At 44.9% G+C, this 19,377-nt stretch overlaps 2 protein-coding genes and 1 pseudogene across 2 annotated transcripts; all 3 read left to right on the top strand.

The window, feature by feature from the left end:
• Positions 1 to 1,213: 1,213 nt before the first annotated feature.
• LOC105416315 (fibrillin-2 pseudogene) lies at positions 1,214 to 4,521 on the top strand (annotated as a pseudogene).
• Positions 4,522 to 5,385: 864 nt separating this feature from the next.
• LOC115249639 (mucin-4-like) lies at positions 5,386 to 9,512 on the top strand. The gene is made up of 6 exons (XM_029835617.1): positions 5,386 to 5,653; positions 8,142 to 8,275; positions 8,432 to 8,599; positions 8,682 to 8,861; positions 8,992 to 9,411; positions 9,483 to 9,512. The coding sequence occupies exons 1-6, from the start codon at positions 5,386 to 5,388 to the stop codon at positions 9,510 to 9,512; spliced, it is 1,200 nt and encodes a 399-aa protein (XP_029691477.1).
• Positions 9,460 to 18,245, top strand: LOC101062461 (mucin-like protein). The gene is made up of 17 exons (XM_029835205.1): positions 9,460 to 9,583; positions 10,467 to 10,616; positions 10,731 to 10,936; positions 11,050 to 11,125; positions 11,244 to 11,534; positions 12,014 to 12,250; positions 12,339 to 12,491; positions 12,888 to 13,066; positions 13,165 to 13,357; positions 13,450 to 13,569; positions 13,683 to 13,802; positions 14,303 to 14,323; positions 14,436 to 14,497; positions 14,609 to 14,798; positions 14,891 to 15,019; positions 15,096 to 15,237; positions 17,455 to 18,245. Exons 1-17 carry the CDS (start codon positions 9,568 to 9,570, stop codon positions 17,594 to 17,596), a joined length of 2,427 nt encoding a protein of 808 aa, XP_029691065.1. The 5' UTR covers positions 9,460 to 9,567; the 3' UTR covers positions 17,597 to 18,245.
• The last annotated feature ends 1,132 nt before the right edge of the window (positions 18,246 to 19,377 follow it).

The raw sequence follows: 19,377 nt of genomic DNA, 5'->3' as shown, positions 1-19,377 counted from the left end.
GTTTATGGGAAATAAAGAGAAGAGGAAAAACAGATTTCACAACGAACATGGAAAAGAAAAACTTTAATGTTGAATAACTTGAACAAGTGTTCCTAGCTAAACATTTCCTAGTGACACTTAGCCATTTATCCACCAATAAGCTAGCAAACTCAAACATAGCTTTACCTTTTTTTTTTTCTTAAAGTATTTTACAAAAGGGCTGATGTGAAATAAAGCAGGATTAAAGAAGAAATAAAACATTTCTAAAATAATTCATGCAAAAACTTAAATAAAATACAACTACTACTTACAAAGATCCAGAAGCAGAATGCACCAGTAACAGAGGGCAAAACCACCAATAAGGCCATGGTTAAACAATGTTTAACCATTGATATGCTGGTCATTTATATAAATGTTCATTAATTACATTAGTTGCAATAGAGGTGTTTACCAGCGTCAAAAAAGCTGTTGTCATGCACGGCTGTTGCATTGGAGCGAACTTGCAGGATATACTGACACTGTGTGGTGAAGATAAATAGTCACCATCATTTCCCTGAACCTGGGAGGGTGAAGGCTGTGAGGCTGTCGGGCTAATGGCTCTGAGTGTGAATCATATAATAATATAATAAAGTATCATTTTAATAAATCCAAACACACACTTGTACTTGTATCTTTGTGAGGACTTTCATAGGCATAATGCATTCCCCTCTAACCCTAACCTTGGATCTAACCCTGCCCTAAACCCAGATCTAAACTCAACCTTAAACCCAGGTCTTAACCCTGAAACAGGACCAACCAAAATGTCCCCACTTCCCAAAAATGTCCTCATTTTGAAAGAATATGTTGGTGCCTAAACCTAAATATTAAGGTTAAGAATTGTGACCCACATCCTCAGAGTTATTACTAAATCAAGTCACTACTTTACATTTTTGGATACAGGATGTTTCTACAGTCAGAGTGAAAAAAAAATACATCAAGGTCAAATGCCTTTTTTTGCCTTTTCACAAACCCCCTCTTTTGGCCTATGACTCCTTCTTTCTGACAATGTGATGGACAAATAAAGCCTTGAGGGACTAGTTCACTTATTGTGGCGGCTGACACATTAGCAGGGAAAAATGGGTGTTCCTCTTCCCAGAGGTTTAACGTGTCAGGGCATCATGGTGTGGGAAGCAGCTCCATTGTCCGGAAGTCTCAGGGGGAGAGAAGTCATGACAGAGGTGGAGAAAAAAACCCTTCTCATAACAAGATAGGAAGAAGTCCAGAGAAGGAGAGTTCGCCAGGAGACGGGGAAATATGCGGTGAGTGAAAATCACCTTTCAGGTGACATTTCTCATTCAGAACGCTGCATTCTGAATTATTTATTTATTCATCCATTTCATTCAGTAGGAATCAATTTCATGACTGCAGAACTTCAAAAGGTCTCAGGGAGCAGATGTTTGCTGGCTTTATGGATCTGTTCAAATCACTGTGTGATAACTTACCAAGTTGTTCCTCTGTTTTAATGCCTTTTTATCTTAATTATTGGATACCATCAGAGGCAAAATGTTGGCCAAACATTGTACAGCTGCAGAAAGTCAGATCACTCAAGTTTCGCTAAAGCTAATGTGTTAGCATTGGAAAAGAACAAGTCAATCCAAACGTAGAACATTTTTATAATAATTTCAGATTTTATTATAAAGAATGTAAAAATGGTCATTTGAGAGATTACCAATCCCAGGATGAATAATGTTTCTGATTCACTACAGCCCTAACTCTTCAAAAAAGGTGTTACATTTAGTTTATAGACACTGTTTAACCTATGACATTTAGTTGATCTGATTTAAAATGCTAACGGCTATTAGTGATAAACGTGCTTGCTGTACTCCTTGCAAAGCTACCATATATAATATAACATTAAAGTAAATATACAGTATAACTAATATTGTAAGTATTTAAAAAACCCAAATACTCTTCTATGGAAGCATTGTACAGGATGGTACTCGGACCTGTTTAGGTGGTGTTACAGCACCTGTAAGAATATACACCATCTATTGTTGCGTGTAGTGATATAAGACTGGGGTGTCACCCTGCAGTCTGCCTCTTACCACAGTGGAGACTTAATGTGATGCTCTATGAGTAAAATATTAATAATGATGTAACATTTTTAATGTAAATACGACTGTTAAACATACAACATTTTTTAGTAGACATTGACTATTTTATTTTTGCTATAAAAACTGAAACGTGTCCTTGTTCAGAGGCGTTCCAGAAGCAGACGTGCACAATTCTTATCATTATTTTCTTGACAGGTTTTCACTCCTGTGGGTGATAAGTGGATTTGCAGTGCTGGATTGCTGCTGTGCTGGTAAAGACACAAACACAAACCACAAAAACAAAACTGTGCGGAATTTTCCTGATTTTATGTAATTCTCAACCTTTCCGTCCACTTTAGTTGCTGACCCAAAAGACTGTGAGACAGTGGGCAGTAAGTGCCACCCTCAGGCCGAGTGCATAAAGGTTAAAAACAACTTCACCTGTGCGTGCCGCATGGGTTACCAAGGTGACGGCTTGCTGTGCAGTGACATCGACGAGTGTCTGAGCGGCCTACACAGCTGTCACCCAAAGGCCCGCTGCAACAACACCCTTGGCAGCTACAGCTGTTTATGTCTCAGTGGATACATCGGAGATGGCGCCGAGTGCCAGGACATTAACGAGTGCCAAAAAGATAATGGAGGTTGCCACGCCAATGCCCTCTGCACCAACCGCGAGGGCAGCCGGCTTTGCAAATGTAAAGTTGGCTTCAGCGGCGATGGTTTCGAGTGTGCTGATGTCAACGAATGCAACAACCAAAAAATCTGCCACTGGAACGCCACTTGCACCAACAACCCCGGCTCATACGTGTGCACCTGTAATGCTGGCTACAAGGGAAACGGGAACTACCTGTGCCTCGATATAGATGAATGTTCAGAGACTCCTTATTTGTGTTCCTCCTCACTGGGCTACAAAGGCTGTAAAAACCTGCCCGGTAGCTACCGCTGCACGTGCAGCAGCGGCTTTGAAAGTAACGGGCAGAGCTGCGTGGACATCGACGAATGTGCCGGCAACATCTGCAGCCTGTACGCAGACTGCGTCAATACCATGGGCTCATATCTGTGCACTTGTAATGAAGGTTTTATCGGAAATGGACTGACGTGTGCGGACATTAACGAATGCAATGAAGACAATCAGTGCGACCCCGATGCCGCTTGTATAAACCGGCTCGGGAGTTACGAGTGCTCTTGTCTGGAAGGTTTTATTGGTGATGGGAGACAATGTGAAGACATTAATGAATGTGCTACCCCCAACATTTGCCCTTCTACTACTACTTGTGTAAACACTGGAGGATCATATTACTGCGACTGTGGCACCGGTTTCATCTTTAATAACTCCATGTGCCACGACTTAGACGAGTGTAAAGCAGGCCGCTGCAGTCGCTTCGCAGCCTGCACCAACTCACCCGGATCTTTTTCCTGCCAGTGCACTGCAGGGTACAGGGGAGACGGCTTCACCTGTACGGATGTGGACGAGTGCTCACTGGCTGAACAGTGCCACTCAAATGCCCTGTGCATTAATATCCCTGGCTCATACAACTGCACCTGTCAGGTGGGATACTCTGGAGATGGGGTGTTTCAATGCAATGATGTCAACGAGTGTCTGGTGGCTAATGGAGGATGCGGAAACAGAGCTACGTGTGTCAACAACCAGGGTTCCTTCTATTGTCTGTGTCCATCAGGATTCATCTTGGTTAACAAGACCTTTTGCCAAGATATTGATGAGTGTAAAGAACAGAACAATCCGTGTGGAGTTAATGAAGAGTGCAAGAACATCGATGGGTCTTTCGAGTGCTCCTGCCAGCTCGGGTACTATCGGCTGGCCAACAACATGGAGTGTGTTGACATGGATGAGTGTAAAACCAACCCTTGTCACGTTAACGCCTCGTGCCTCAACACCATTGGGTCCCACACTTGCACCTGCAAGAGAGGATTTTCAGGAAACGGCACCCAGTGTGAAGATATAGACGAGTGTTCCGCTGAGGGTACATGTCACTCACGGGCCTTGTGCGCCAACTTCATTGGGGGCTACTTTTGCTCCTGTCAAGAGGGTTTCAACGGCAATGGCTTCGCCTGTGAGGATGTGGATGAATGTGCTCTCCCAGAAACCAAATGTCCATCGTTCTCAAAATGTGTCAACTCCCCTGGCGCTCATGTCTGTTCATGTTTGAACGGTACGTTGGCTGACAACGACACCTGTGTGCCGCCCAGTTCCTTGTGCGAGCCTGCCTGCCACCGCCATGGTTTGTGCCACCAGTCACCGGCGGAATACCAGTGTGTGTGCGACCATGGTTACGTAGGTGATGGGATAACTTGCTCAGACATAGATGAGTGTCAGATGGAAAACATTTGTCCCGAAAAGGAGACAGAGTGCATCAATATCCCCGGATCATTTGCTTGTGCCTGCAGGAAAGGCTACTCTCTCAACGGCACGAAGTGTTTGGGTAAATCTCAGTTCTTTCTCTCTAACTGACTCACTTCTGATTCTCAGTATTGTGGCAGTGCCGTCAAGAAGAACTGCGATAATATTCAAACTCAAACACCGTTTCAGAAATAAAGTGTAGAGATCGGTCCCCGATCAATGTAAAGACAGGACATGGTTTTCAGTAATCATTTAAAGCTTCAAAATCAAAGTCACTTTAAGTGGAAAGTCACTACATTTTTGTCTTGTATAGTCTAAACTCAATATCTGAACTGAGTGAACTAAATATAACAAATCAGATGTTACAAATCAGACCATTCTACGGTTTGGGAGATTTGAGAAGAGGCCTGTATTTAGATATTACCTAAAAATATTCCTTATCATTTGTGTTCATATCATTGTGTTTCCCAAACAGTAAAATGTCAGTTTTTTAAATTTTGAAATATGTAACTAAGACAAAGCACAAATTGGTAATTATCAATTTTGTGATTCCTGTTTTCGTGCTTCCTTCTTTCTTTCTCATGACTTTCTCTTTTTTTGTCCATCCTTGCCCTAGATGTGAACGAGTGTGCGACAGGGAAGCAGGAGTGCAGTGAGTTTTCCCAGTGTGTCAACACAATTGGCAGCCATTCCTGCTTCTGTCTTAGTGGTTTCACAGGTGACGGAAAGAACTGTTCTGGTGAGTATCGGTTTATGCTTTAAAACCATTTGTTAAACCATTGCTGGTTGTTCTCCCATGTGTGGACTCTCCTTTGAGTTTCTTGTAGCACCATTTGGGGGTCATGTCCCTGACACTGTTCCATTTTGGATAAATTTATAGACTTTGATGAATGCCAAGTCCAAAATGGTGGATGCCATCCAGTGGCCAGCTGCACAAACACACCTGGAACCTTTATCTGTGCGTGTCCACCTGGCATGGATGGAAACGGCTTTGACTGCCACGATGTGAACGAATGCGAGCAGAACTCCAGCCTGCCCCACAACTGTAGTGCTCAGGCGCTGTGTCACAACACGAATGGATCTTACACCTGCCAATGCCAAGATGGATACCGGGGTGACGGATTTGTGTGTGAAGATGTCGACGAATGTCAGCTAAGGACAACTTGTGGCGTGAACATGATCTGCAGCAATACCCCTGGTTCCTACATGTGTTCCTGCATCCTGGGCGTAGTGTACGATGTGGGTACCTGCGTAAGAGAAGACGTTTGCCTAAATGCCAGCATCACCTGCCACTCTCTTGCCCGATGCCACCGACACCAGGACTCCTTTTACTGCCAGTGTGTCGGTGGTTATGAAGGAAGTGGCACCGAATGTCTGGATGTGGATGAGTGCAGCCAACCACAAGTCTGCCTTGCTTTCTCCTACTGCTTCAACACTAATGGCTCCTATTTTTGTGACTGTTGGGAAGGCTTTCAAGACAATGGGACACATTGTCAGGACTTGAATGAATGTCAGACCGGTAACTTTAGCTGTCCTGCCAATAGTACCTGTACTAACACAGAGGGGAGTTATGAATGTATCTGTGACTTAGGTTTCTCTGGTAATAGCTCCCTGTGTTTGGATGTGGATGAATGCGACCATGGCCTCAGCCAGTGCCCTGATTTCTCCAACTGCCTGAACACTGTTGGATCTTTTGGCTGTGAATGCTGGGATGGATATCAAGCTAACAACAGTTACTGTGAGGATATCAACGAATGCCAAATCAACTCCACCTGCTCTGAACACAGCATGTGTACCAACACCAACGGGAGCTACATTTGTGTGTGTGATAACGGCTTTTCCGGAGTGGGGGAATTGTGCCTGGATGTGGATGAGTGTAGTGTTGTGGAGGGGCTTTGCACCAACGGCACATGTATAAATACTGTGGGTTCTTATTATTGTGACTGCTTTACAGGATTTTGGAGTAATGGAACAGAGTGTGAGGATGTAGATGAATGCAGAGTCCCCCTAAACTTTACAGTCTGTCAGCCCAATTCAACGTGCATCAATATCCCCGGATCCTATTCATGCCCCTGTAACAACGGCTTTATTCTGAATGGAACACAGTGTCAGGATGTGGATGAGTGTCATGATCTGGACCAGAACCCTTGCCCTGAAAATGCACTGTGTAACAACACAGCGGGATCTTTCTTTTGCCTCTGTTCTCCTGGGTATGAAGCTACTATCGATGGCTGTGGGGATATCGATGAATGTAAGGACAACATCACTTGCCGCTTTGACCAGGTGTGCGCTAACCTGCCTGGAGGTTATGAATGTTCATGTCCTTCTGGGTTCCATGAGGAAGAACAGGCATGTGTTGACACTAATGAATGTGAGACCTCACCATGTCACCTCTTGGCATACTGCTGGAACGCCCCTGGTTCTTATTCATGTCACTGTCCTCTGGGATTCGCAGGAAATGGTTCGTGGTGCAACGATGTGGATGAGTGCAATGCACTCAGCAATCCATGCCACCATCAGGCCCTCTGTTATAACAGCCCGGGATCATATCTATGCATGTGTAACCCTGGTTTCATAAGCATCGGGCCACTTTGTGTAGACTTAGATGAATGCCAACAGGCTAATCGCCATTGTCACCCTACAACAATTTGCTCTAACTCTGTTGGGAGTTTTGAGTGCTCTTGTGGTCAGGGTTGGACCCTCACCAATCACGAAGATTGCGGAAGACTTGGATGTGTGGACTTGGATGAGTGTGTGTCACCAACAATATGTGCTGGATCAATGCTCTGCACCAACCTGCCAGGGTCATATAGCTGTTCCTGTCCCAGGAACAGCTCAGAATGTGGAATGATGATTTGGAATGGTTAGCAAAGTCATTTTTAAGCATCTGAGTTAATGACTACCTAACCGCAGCTGTCTGTTGTGATTTATTACAATTTCACTGGTGCATCCCTGCAGCAATATTTTAACATTTGTAATACTCGGAAGTTTTTAATCCATTGTTCATCAAAATGTAACCATAGTGCAGTTTAGTTATTTTGTTATAACTTCAGCAATAGCCACACATTTCTGTTTATCCATATAATCATTTATGCCCATGAGAGTGTGAGACCCGGAGCCTTTTGTGATTATTTAAATCTTATACATATGTGCACACTTTTTGACTAATAGTTACAAGATGGATAGTCAATCGGAAACTTGGATCTGATTTGAGTTTAGTATTATGGTCAAATTTGACTGGTCATGTCAATGTTGCTGATGAGCAATTTTGCATCCTTTGCAGATGCTACTTAAAATGTCAAATTAGGGTAAGCTAATTCGGTGGAGGTGTAAGCTAAACAAGATATAAGTGCACATTAGTTTTACCTTGGTCTCTTAAATCCTGTCCAGTGGTCCTTACCTTTCTGATGATATCCTCGACTCAACGTTCAGCACACATTTATACTATCCCTGTTTTGCAGCAGCACACAAAATAGTGATGTCACAGCTCGTTAAACAGTGTGGATTATTCACACTGAGCCCATTCTAACACCAATCATCTATGTAATGATGCACAGGATTCACTTATATGATGCAACATGTGTCATTCTCAGTTTTAAAAATTAACTTATGACAGTACGCTTTGAAATTTGACCCCTTGTTAACCATATAGCTTTCATCCTAACCATATGCCATGACCAATGCATGGGTATATTTTAGATGTATAACAGCTGTCTTTTGTCCTCTAATAGAAAGTAACCTGTACCCCTTTGGAGAGGATGTTGGTGATTCAGAAGTGCAGATAAACACTGAAGATGGAAACTCTCCATATATCACACCACCAATAGATTTCCCTTTCATGGGGAAATTGTATAATAGAATATACGTGAGTCTCTGTCTTCTCCCTTTCTTACTTTTTGCGGTATGTTGGCTCAAAGTATAAAATGAACTCAGAAATAGACACTGGTTTTGGATAAAATACTGCCACTATAAGTTTATCAAATGAGTGTCACAGTTACCCTCTTCTCTCCCTTTGCACCAGTTTTCAGATAATGGACTTGTCCAATTTCAGTCTGTCAATGAGAATGAACAGTACCTCTTCCCGGCCCCCTTTGCCAACGGTTTCCCTGGTGACAGAGATGTTACTCTGTTAGCAGCATTTTGGGATGATGTTGATCTCACCCATGGGGATGGGCGGTTGTTGTATCAGGTTAGATAGATCGGATTTACACAAATATGTTGTGTCATACTTGCGGTCTATATTACTGGACCCTCCCTTCTTCTTCATTCAGGAGTACCACAAGCTCGATAGATCAGACGTGTACTCCCAGGCGGTGTTCAACCGTACAACAGATGAAGTGACAACCTTTGAGATGCAAAAAGGTAGACCTGCCTTCACACCTTCCTGGATCCTCATTATCACCTGGGACCATGTCGTGCCTGTATTCTACCATAAGATCAACTCCTCAGAGGTGAAAACTTTATTGTACAAGCTGAAAAGCATTCATTTCATTAATGCAGATTCATACCTAAAAATAAATCTCCAAATAATTAATTCCCACCTGCTTTAAATCCAAATCTTTGCTAATTTTTTGATTACAGACCAACACTTTCCAGTGTGTCCTGACCACAGACGGCGTGCGTTCATTTGCCTTACTGCGGTACGGGGAAATGGGTTGGGGTCCAGGCCAGAGGCTCTACCATGACGCTATCATTGGATATACGGATGGAAAATCACAGCATATAGAGCCCACTGTGCCCGCCGATAACCTCTATGGGCCTGGGGGCAGATACAGACCCCAACAAATGAAAGGAAACATGGGCAAGTTTGGTCAGCTGGTGTACAATTTGACCGGCTCAGGAGGGTCTAATGTGGATCCTGGTATGAGGTGTCAGACATGGGCCATGACGGAGCCTCTCCCCACTCTGTGGGCAGAGGACCTGTTCACTTGTCCATGCACCCTCTCTCAAGCTCTGGAGGACCTGTCATTCATGCAGGACACCACAGATCCAGGTCCCAGGGTGAAGACCCTGAGGGGACAGCGTTGGGGGGGCACAGGTGGACATGTCTTTAAGTCGGTCCTGTCAAACAGTCATGGCTCGGGGAAGAGGTGTGCGTATGAACCGGATGGCCCATTATTGGCTGGGTACAGCGAACGCTACTTCACGGAACACAACATGCAGAAACATATTGGTACGTGCCCACTATCAACCACTTTTGCTCCAGCTTGACTTCTTTTTCTATTGTCTGGTTTTCAAAATGATGATAAAGAAAATATAGAAGGCATATTATAACTGTGTATATACTGCACTGTAATAGTGTGTACTTTGTCTATGCTTACATCTAAATGTATATTAACTTATACTTTTATAATGGACGTGCCAGTTGTCCTCAGACAAAAACATTCAGAAAAACATAGTGGCAAAGTATTCAAAGTAGTCTTTCCAGTTTGTCTTTTATCTCCCCTCAGTTTCATCACTTTTCATATCATTATAATAGATAAGATATTATGGGTATTTTTACTTCTTGCTATGTATATGATCTCAGCATGGTGTATCCTGTGCTGGTCCTGAACCTTCACCAGTATCCAGTTTAACAATGATCACTGATCAACCTTCTTACCATCACCAAATATTGATATTAGAACTGTTTCACTGACATCAAGCGCATGTTGTGCCACATATCCAAAGGCGGCGTGTCATCTTACTCTCATTCACATAACTTACATAAGAGGGCTTTCTTTTGGGAAAGAGACGTACTTTTGGGCCTCAGCTATGATTAAAATCATTTCTGGGTTTGGGTCAGAGTTTAGAATACCTCAGGATAAGAACAGATGTTTAACTAATTATTCTGTATAATTTTATGGAATGTAACAGCTGTTTCTTGTACATTGATGTGTACCCTTTTATTGTATAGTCAAGTTGTGTTAGCTGTCCTCCAGCAATCTTTAAGCAGGCCTAGAGGTTACAGCGTAAGAGTAAACTTGCATTGGTTGTTCTTAGCTGGATGATCTTACCTTTCCAGGGCAGTGTGTTTTAAAACTCTAATTTGACTTGTATTGACCACACCACTCCAGATGGAGATCTCCTGCCATTTCAGTGGTGCTGCATTGAGTCTCCTCTCTGCCACCTTTACCTCAACAAAAGGTCACTCGACCGTTGCCAAGGTCACAGCTGGACCTTTCATCATGGCTACGCCCCAGCCAAGGTGGCAACGCAGGGTGTAGGTAAGCAGCTGTTCTCTGTATTTTCGTACAGGTGATAATAAAAACTCATTACTTCATGAAAGCCTTTTACTATTTAATTTAAAAACTCCTCACTTGATTATGTCTCACCTTCAGCGATGGTCTACGGCAGTCTCCATTTCACCACGTTCGATGGAACAGACTACTCCTTTAAGGCACTGGGAGAATTTGTGATACTGCGTCTCTCCTCCAGCTCTGGCTCAAACATCTTCACCCTACAAGGACAAACTGACAAACGGCACACAGAGGCAAAGGTCCCAGAGATGGTACGCATGGCTGCCTTCCATCAGGGCATTGGAAAGGTAAGACAGGACATAAAACTAATTAAAATCAGCATGCTGGGTACGGAAATTTAATTTTTATATTGTTAGAAAAGACAGTAAAAACCAGGAAACAATGTTGTACTTCTTTTCAGATTGAATGGAGGTGTGCAACAAAAGCAGACAGGCTGCAGGTGTTTGTTGATGGTGTCGAGGCCCCAGTCAAAGTTGGTAAAGAAAATAATACACATCTGGGAGCCATTAAGAGCGATTGACCTTTGGATATGAGGATAGAGAGATTAAGAGAATAACCAGTACATACAGAATCTCATTACTATTGTCCTTTCAGGTGTCGTGTTTATGGGTGTGAAGGACTTTGCTGTGCGCTGCACAGCACTGGATCATTGTGCAGCTGTGTATGCTGGTGGTCTCCATGTGATGGTGTGGCGAGCTGCTGGCCACAATCAGCTGGCAGCCATGGTGGAGGTTCCTCAGACCTTCTACAATCGCACTGTGGGTCTCTTGGGTCTGTGGAGCTCCAACCGCTCTGACGATTTCCTCATGTCCGATGGTCGAATCGTCCTCTCATCGGACCTCAACCCTCCCTCAGAGGAGAGACTGCACAATTTTGGCCTGTCGTGTGAGTGGATCTCAAAACATTCTGACTGACATTAGCGTATATGAAAGTTTATTAACCTATCATGGAGCATTAATTTAGTAAAACAGAATAGATAGGGAATCGAGAAGGTCTTGTTATTGTTATTTACTTTCGTAACTTGGTCTTTTTAGTTACAGCAATGTGAAAACATAGTATTAAACATGGTGTTTTTTCTGAATAAGAAATCAGAATCAACCAAGATGCAAACCATGTTGTTAGAGATAGGGTAAAGAGCTCTGTGACTCAGGAGGAGCTTGGAATAGATCTTCCACATTGAGAAGGGCTAGCTGAGGTGGTCCGGATATCTGTAACGGATGCCCCTGAATGCATCACTCAGGTGGTCTTTCAGGCATATCCGGCAGGGAGGAGAACCCGGGGAAGAGCCAGGGCACGCTTGAGTGACTGCGTCACTATGTTGCCATTTCTACTTTCACCAATGATTTGTCCTGGGTTTTGTACAGGGGCGGTTCCAGTCCCAGAAAGTCTGCTGCTATCTCCATCACCACTGGTTCCACTGGAATCCATCTCTACTACAAGCATACTGAGCAGTGTGAGTCCTGCTCGGATGGACGAGCTGAGGAGAACTTGTAAAAGCAACATGCAGTGTATCCATGACACTATAGCGACTGGCAGCTCTGAACTAGGTCTGCACACTCTGGAAGCCAGGCAAAGATTTAAAGAGCTGGCTCTGATCCACAGTAAGAGAAATTTGGAGAAATCCTTGTGGTTTTGTCATTTACCTGTACTTATCTGCTTGTACTTAATGGTGTGATTGTCATCCACCAGGTAACATGCCTCCCATAGTCACAGAGCCCACAGTGATCCACTGTAAGGTCAACTCCACGGTCAACATTCAGTTTATGACTCAGGACCCGAATGGAGACCGCATCACCTACTCACTGCTCTATCCCAGACCCCCCGGTGCTTCCATCAGCAGCGGTGAGCCATAAACATTTATCCCTCTGATATTAAACTGCAGAGATCCTCCCATCCTCCACCACTGACGTTGGCATTGATGAGTCAGCGTTAAAGATCTGCAGAGCTGAGTCAGCAGTGGTCACACCCAGACAGACAGAATGCACCAAACACAGCAGCCTGTCTTTGACAAAACGGGGGCAAAATAAGTCATTTTTAGTCCTCATGTGAGTAAATCCAGGTCTGTTATGTTGAAAAGTGAGGTTGAAGTGGACGTCAGTGTGGATGGATGGATGGATGGATGGATGGATGGATGGATGGATGGATGGATGGATGGATGGATGGATGGATGGATGGATGGATGGATGGATGGATGGATGGATTTTTGCAGACTAAAACCATGTAAATGCTCTGATGCAGGTGGGGGCCTCCTGACCTGGACCATCCTCACCACCGAGCCCGTCCAGCTGACCATCCGAGCGAGCGACCAGCTCGCCAGCACGCTGTTCACGCCCATCCTACGGGTGTGTAACTGCCTGAACGGAGGAACCTGCCAGTATGGAAGCATCACTGAAAACCACCGGCAGGGAAGATTTCAGGTACCTTTCTCCGACGGTGGAACTTGAACACATCCTTCCCAGGAAAAAACGGCGTCACATAATTGTGATTAAATTTTATGTCATGGTCTCATTTGCAGGTGGTGGGATGTCTGTGCCCAGAAGGCTTCAGTGGGAAGTTCTGCGGCAGAGCTGCAGACGTGTGTCGTGGACAGCCCTGTTTCAGGGGGGTGCAGTGCCACTCGAGGTCGGATCCCAGCCAGTTCACCTGTGGAGAGTGTCCCGATAATACAGTCTCTGAAGGAAAACAGGGCTACAAGTGCTTCGAGCATGGTCTGTAGAGCATCAGGGAATTAAATATACATAAAGGCCAACTGTGAACACTGTAATTAGTCTAATTCCTGTCCGTTGGTTTGGCCTCTCAGATATGTGCAGCCCGCCTTTCCCGTTCCCCTGCCACACAGATGCCACCTGCCGCAGCACGAAGCAAAACTACACATGCGCATGCAAACCGGGTTTCACAGGAAATGGACACAACTGTACAGGTATTTGCTCCTGCAGGCTGATATGAGCAACACCCTGCATGTACATGGTTCTATTCTGGAATCTCTCTTTATGTGTGTGTGTGTGTGTGTGTGTGTGTGTGTGTGTGTGGTAGACATAGATGAGTGTGAAGATCTCTCAGCTTGTCCCAATGCTAAGTTTGAGTGCAAGAACACGCCTGGATCGGTGGACTGTTTCTGTAGATACCAGGACACCAAGGACACCGATGGATGTGGTACGTTCACAACCGTCCGTGTGCAGATAAAAGCACACTGATACACAACCGTCAATGATAACGGTGCTATTCAAGGCTATTATACAGAATGTATCACGTTACACAAAATGTCTATAATGATGTAGCCAGTGTGATGTGTTTACTGATGTTTGTGCTGAAAACTCATGTAAAATGTTTTATCAAACCCTTGAAATTTAAGGTGTTTAGGTGTTCCGAGCATCAGCTTTTCATAGTTTTGTGTAGTTTATGCGTACAGTCGTCCTCCTGTGGTGAGAATGACACATGGAAGTGCCAAAGTATAGCCATAAAATGCTAAAATATGGGTGTCCAAAGACAGATCCTGATTGAATAAAACACCCAGATTCCCCACAGTGGTACTGGGGGCCACCCAGCAAGGCTCCATCAGTAGAGAATACATTCCTGTAACATGATATAGAAATATATCTTCTAATATAACGAATCATGGGATTGACTAAAGTCAGATTTGACTTTTTTTCCAGGTGACTCTGCTAATCCTCCAGGTATGACCTTAATTAAAACATCTCATTAAAACATCCTGTAGTTCTTGTCCCATTGTTGCTTTCTCATTCTGCTGGTCATCCTGCAGCTGACGTCACTGTTGTCTGTCTGCAGGAGGTAATGTGTTCAATGTCTCTGTGGGCTGGAAGAATAACAGAGCTGATGGGCTCAAGCAGGTGTGTGTGTGTGTGTGAGTGCGTGTGTGTGTGTGTGATCAGTGATGACTGCTAACAGAATAATTAGCTGCACTAAACACACATCTCTGCTGCCTCCCTGTTCTTCCTCAGCTGATGGACATTCTGTCCCTGGGCTTCCAGAACAAATTCTACAACGCCAGTAAGAAGAACGCGGTTCAGTCCTCCAGTAGTGCCGCTGAATATCGCATCAACATGTCCAGCGATACACCCCACTGGTATATCAGGGACTACTTGGCTCGAGTTAGCCGCCACTACGACATCGGCGCCGTAGAAGTTGACGGTAATACTTTAAAAGGAAACGGCGATGAGTTCCGTGTTTGACTGTTCCTAAGACGGCTCCTCCCTCTCCTGCTTGTTCCTGGACTGGAGCAGACCTGGACGAGTGTAAGACCAAGGAGGCCGTATGTGTCAAACCTGCTCTCTGCGCTAACACCTACGGCGGCTACAGATGTGTTTGCAACGGCACAACAGACGTGGACAAAACCCAGTCTTGCGTCTTAGGTGAGTCCATCCCGCTGACCCTTGGTAGCCCAGAGGTCAGAGGTCAGGCTTGAGTTGTACCTTTCAACTGTTGCAGACCAGTCCAGAGTCCAGAAGAATGACAAGCAACTGGAACTGATCCTGGGCTTGGTTCTGGGCATTGGCATCCCGCTGCTGCTGCTGTTGCTGCTGGCGGCACTGGCCTGTTTCTGCTGCTGCAAGAAGAGAGTGACCGGAGAGTGAGTATGGACCAGTGTCGCCTCAGCTGATAGGAATCGAGTTACTATCAGGGACCGTTACGACTTTAAATATTCGTGACGTGATAGACCAGCAGCGCCCGAGTCAGCAGGTTGCAGGCGGGGCTGGAGGGGAAGAAATCCCCCCAAAATGTGACAGAAATCAAGACAATGATTATGGAGTAGAAAAGTTGGTGTTCATGAGGAAGCAGCATAACTTCCCTGTGTAGGGAGGAACAATGGGAGGAATCATTCGAACAAAGGAAGAAGTGCGTGGAAGTTGTTTCAGCGTGAGCAGAGCAGGGCGGACAGCAAACACCCACCCTGCTGGATGCAGAGGCTTTGTTGGAACACACACGCGCCAGCTACTGAGATCCCTCTGAGTCAGCGCGCCAGAGAAAAGACTGACGAGGAGGACAGAGGCAGCTTCAGGACAAACCCCAAGTGACCTTTGACCTACTTTAGGCCCGTCATTTACATTATTAGGCTGCATTTGACCACCAGCACTGGTGGAAATGGTCCCAGTGCACCAGCGACTGGGACTCCATCCGGTTCATGTTTGCCGTCTGTGTGTGAAATATCAGAGCAGGGAGGGAAAATCTGCCCAGAAGAAGAAGAAGAAGCATCAACGATGTCGTTATCGCTCAAACCGATTCGCTTGTGTTACACAGAGCGCAGAGCAGCACGGACGCTGTTCACCATCAGCCTCTGTGCTGCTGCGCGTTTCTCCCGCTAAACTCCTCAGACGGGGGATGATCTGCCCACTCTGACTAGATTCAACAAAACGACTTCCTCCTAACAGCTTTGATAAAAGTTGTGAAACTGCTCTTGGATACCGCCGAGAACATTTTACTACACGAACAAGGCGCTGAGTCAGAGATAAGAGATTAAAAACTAAATGTTTTCCTAAACGCCCATGTTTGATGGCACCACTGTTCAATTTTGTGCCACAAGTTTGTGGCCGTGTTCCTTTCTTGACCTAGATGGACATCAAAGCCTGCTAGCTAGCTGGTTTGGTTCAGCAAAGCTTCCATCCCTCTCTAAAGCAGGTGGTAATTAGAACTTAAAGGCTGATTTTGTTTCATACAAGCTTCAACTTTAAAGACATTTAATATATAAGCACATGTATGATTTATAACTAAAATAAGAGTGTACTATGATATGCTCCGTATTCACATTTTCATGCTAATATCTAACAAAAGCACCATGAATATGCATTTGTGGAACAGCTCTCACAGAACAGCAATTACTGATAAAATGTGCATTTGACGGGGGAGAGAAGAGTGTTCTGTCCGGGATTAATCCACGTTTAAAAAAAAAAAGCATTCGGTTAAGAGCTTTTTCTCTCCGGGACATTGGATCATAAAGCTGAATGATGTATACTGCTGTAACTGCTCGTCTCGTATCGGCCCGTGCACGACAACAGCAACGATGCGTCGTCGGCTCGGCCGTGAGTACAGATGTGTGGCATCTGGGCCAGGTGTTCAGGGGCCATCGGGACCCATAATCCCCTGATGTCTGCCCTGCTTTCTCTGTGACCACTGAACTGGACCTATGGATATGCTGGTCAGGGTCATATTGTTGGCTTATGTTGTTGGATTAGAGTGACTCAACCGACCATGACAGGAGGATAATTAGGTTACTGCTTCATCATATAATCGGATCCTGGAATATCCTTTGGAGGCAATGGGTATTAGTCAGTTTCTACAATAATTATAGATTAAATGTTGTACATGAAAGATTCCCCACATCAAAACAACTGTAATGATATGCAATCCTAATAATCTGAAGGAACAAACTAGGGAGTGGAGGGAAGCGCCGCTCACGTGCGTTTCATGTTTTTAATGAGCTCAAGTCCCAGATTTGGGGATCTTTCTCGGCTCGGAATATCCAGGCTAGACGGAAGCGTGAATATTGATGAAGAGTCGCCGCGTCGTCATCCACCGCTGCCCATCGGAACATCTCACACACGGGAATTAGCCTTAATGCTGGAGCAAATGTCGCTCGTGGGCACCTTTGCGGATGCATGAGCACAGGAGATAAGTGGCGATGTTTGTCCTGTCTGCAACAAGCAACGTTAATCTATATGCTGCTATAATCGCTAATTATCTTATTGCCGGCAGACAAACAGTTGGGCTTTGTGTTCTCTTGTATTTAAGGCTGTAAAAAATATTCAATGACCACAGTCTGATGGTGTTGTTGTTGTTGTTGTTTTCCCAGGCTTCCCCACTTGTTACCAGGCTACATGCAGGAGCAGCACAACCCTCCACCCTTCAACTACTCCGACCCGGCCCTCTATTACTTCCCACACAGCAGCCCGCGGGTCATAGACAATGTCCTGCCCAGACAACGAGCGAGATAGCAACCACTGGAAGACGTGAGCAGGGAACCGTGCCGGACCACCAGAGCAAAGACTCTCGTTTATGTGCTGCCACTGAGCTTGAACTCCTAATTTTTGGAGGAGCTCTCTCATCTTTCCTCTTGGAGGTCTTTGAATCCAGAATGATTCCAGGCCAAGTGTGTCGCTCTCTGCTGCTCTTGGCTCCTGCTCACAGTGCAGCTCCCTCCAATGTACGTCTGCAGGTCCAGCATCACTCTGGATTGAGCTTTAAGCCTTAATCTCGCCATTACTGTCATGTCTGAGAGACGGGACATCGACCCTTGGTGTGAGAATGGCACCACTCGCTGCTCGTGTCATTGATACTTCAGGGTTTGTGGCAGCCATCTTTTGTAAGCTGGAGGCCACGAGTAAATATAATTTTTAAAAAGTCATCAAAAGTGCCATTTTAAGCAACTATTTGCTCTGTATAGTTTTTCATTATCCAGCCTGAACCTTCCAAAAATGAATAAAGGGATTATAAACAATGGCGGAGGAACATTACTATTGATATTTCAACCTTCAGGTTCAAGGTAAAATTGAAAGGAAACCACCCAAAACAAATCCTCGGTCCCACAAACATCAGCAGTGATGGAGAAACAAGATATGACAGCGTGGAACCATTAAAGTGAACCAGAACTGACAGATTTGGGTTTTTTTTATTCATAGCAGACTGATCTCACAAAAATATGGCTGGAAACACCAAAAATAACGAGTTGTCGGGAACTTATGCTGAAAACTGTCTGCTTCCTGCAGCAGTGGCACACAAGCTAGCATCTAAAGATTCCATGAGATCCCATAATAAGCTCTTTCCACAGGGATGCAACACTGAATTATGAATTTTTTAATTACCGTTAAGCAGAAATCACAGGATCGGATATAAACATACAGCAAATATGTCCTTTTAAAAAAAAAATAAAAGTGAAGAAGTTTAATGCTATATGTATAAGGATTTTTTTAAATCTATATATTATGAAGAATCTAGACTTGTAAATGTAACTTACGTTATTTGGAATCATAATGGAGGTGCAGGTTGCAGCAGCGAGTTTATCCACCAGGGGTCAGAGGTGAGTCTTTCCCGCCAGGCAACACACGTTGTCCAGCTGTTCTCCGGCTCCTCTGCAGGCCTGTTGGATGGAGAACATGATTCATTTAGAGAAAAATCCGATTTAGAGAGAAGATTGAGCTCGGGCGTCCTGGCTCCTGCAGACACGTCGTGCAGCGGCTGTTTGGAAGGAAATCGGCTCCAGCGTTGTCACTCTTCTGGAAGTTTCTGAGTAGCGCGGCTCCATCTGCAGTGACCGAACTTCAGCCCCACACAGACTGCAGCAGACAAGCTGGAGGGGGGCCAGCGAGGAGAACGGGGAGAGACGAAGGTCGTGGATCAGAGAGAAAACAGTCGGGCAGAGCGGCTGGTTTGGGCCCTTATGATAGAAACAGCATCCAAACAAAGAAATGTTTGTTTCCTCCCTCCGAGCCATGACAGTCAGCATTCTGAGAAATGATTCAGAATTCTGAGGTTTAAAAATGGGTTTCTGGCGGGGGAGCCGTGTTTAAAAGCTAACATTTCTCCAAACACAGCAGGAAAAAAGGAGACATGTTTCAATTCAGCCTGTAAAATGGGATTACTTTCACGCTGCATTTGTAATGAATGTGATTACTGCTAACTTGCCCGCTGTGGGGGCCCCAGAAATCCCCCCACGGTCCAGCCCTGGCCCGCTCCGATTCCCAACACTGTATCTATTTCATCGCAACATGACTGAAAC

Source organism: Takifugu rubripes, chromosome 4 (genome assembly GCF_901000725.2).
Source record: "Takifugu rubripes chromosome 4, fTakRub1.2, whole genome shotgun sequence".
Lineage (NCBI taxonomy): Eukaryota > Metazoa > Chordata > Actinopteri > Tetraodontiformes > Tetraodontidae > Takifugu > Takifugu rubripes.
The sequence above is the reverse complement of the archived record's forward strand: the minus strand, read 5'-3'. Positions and strand labels throughout refer to the sequence as shown.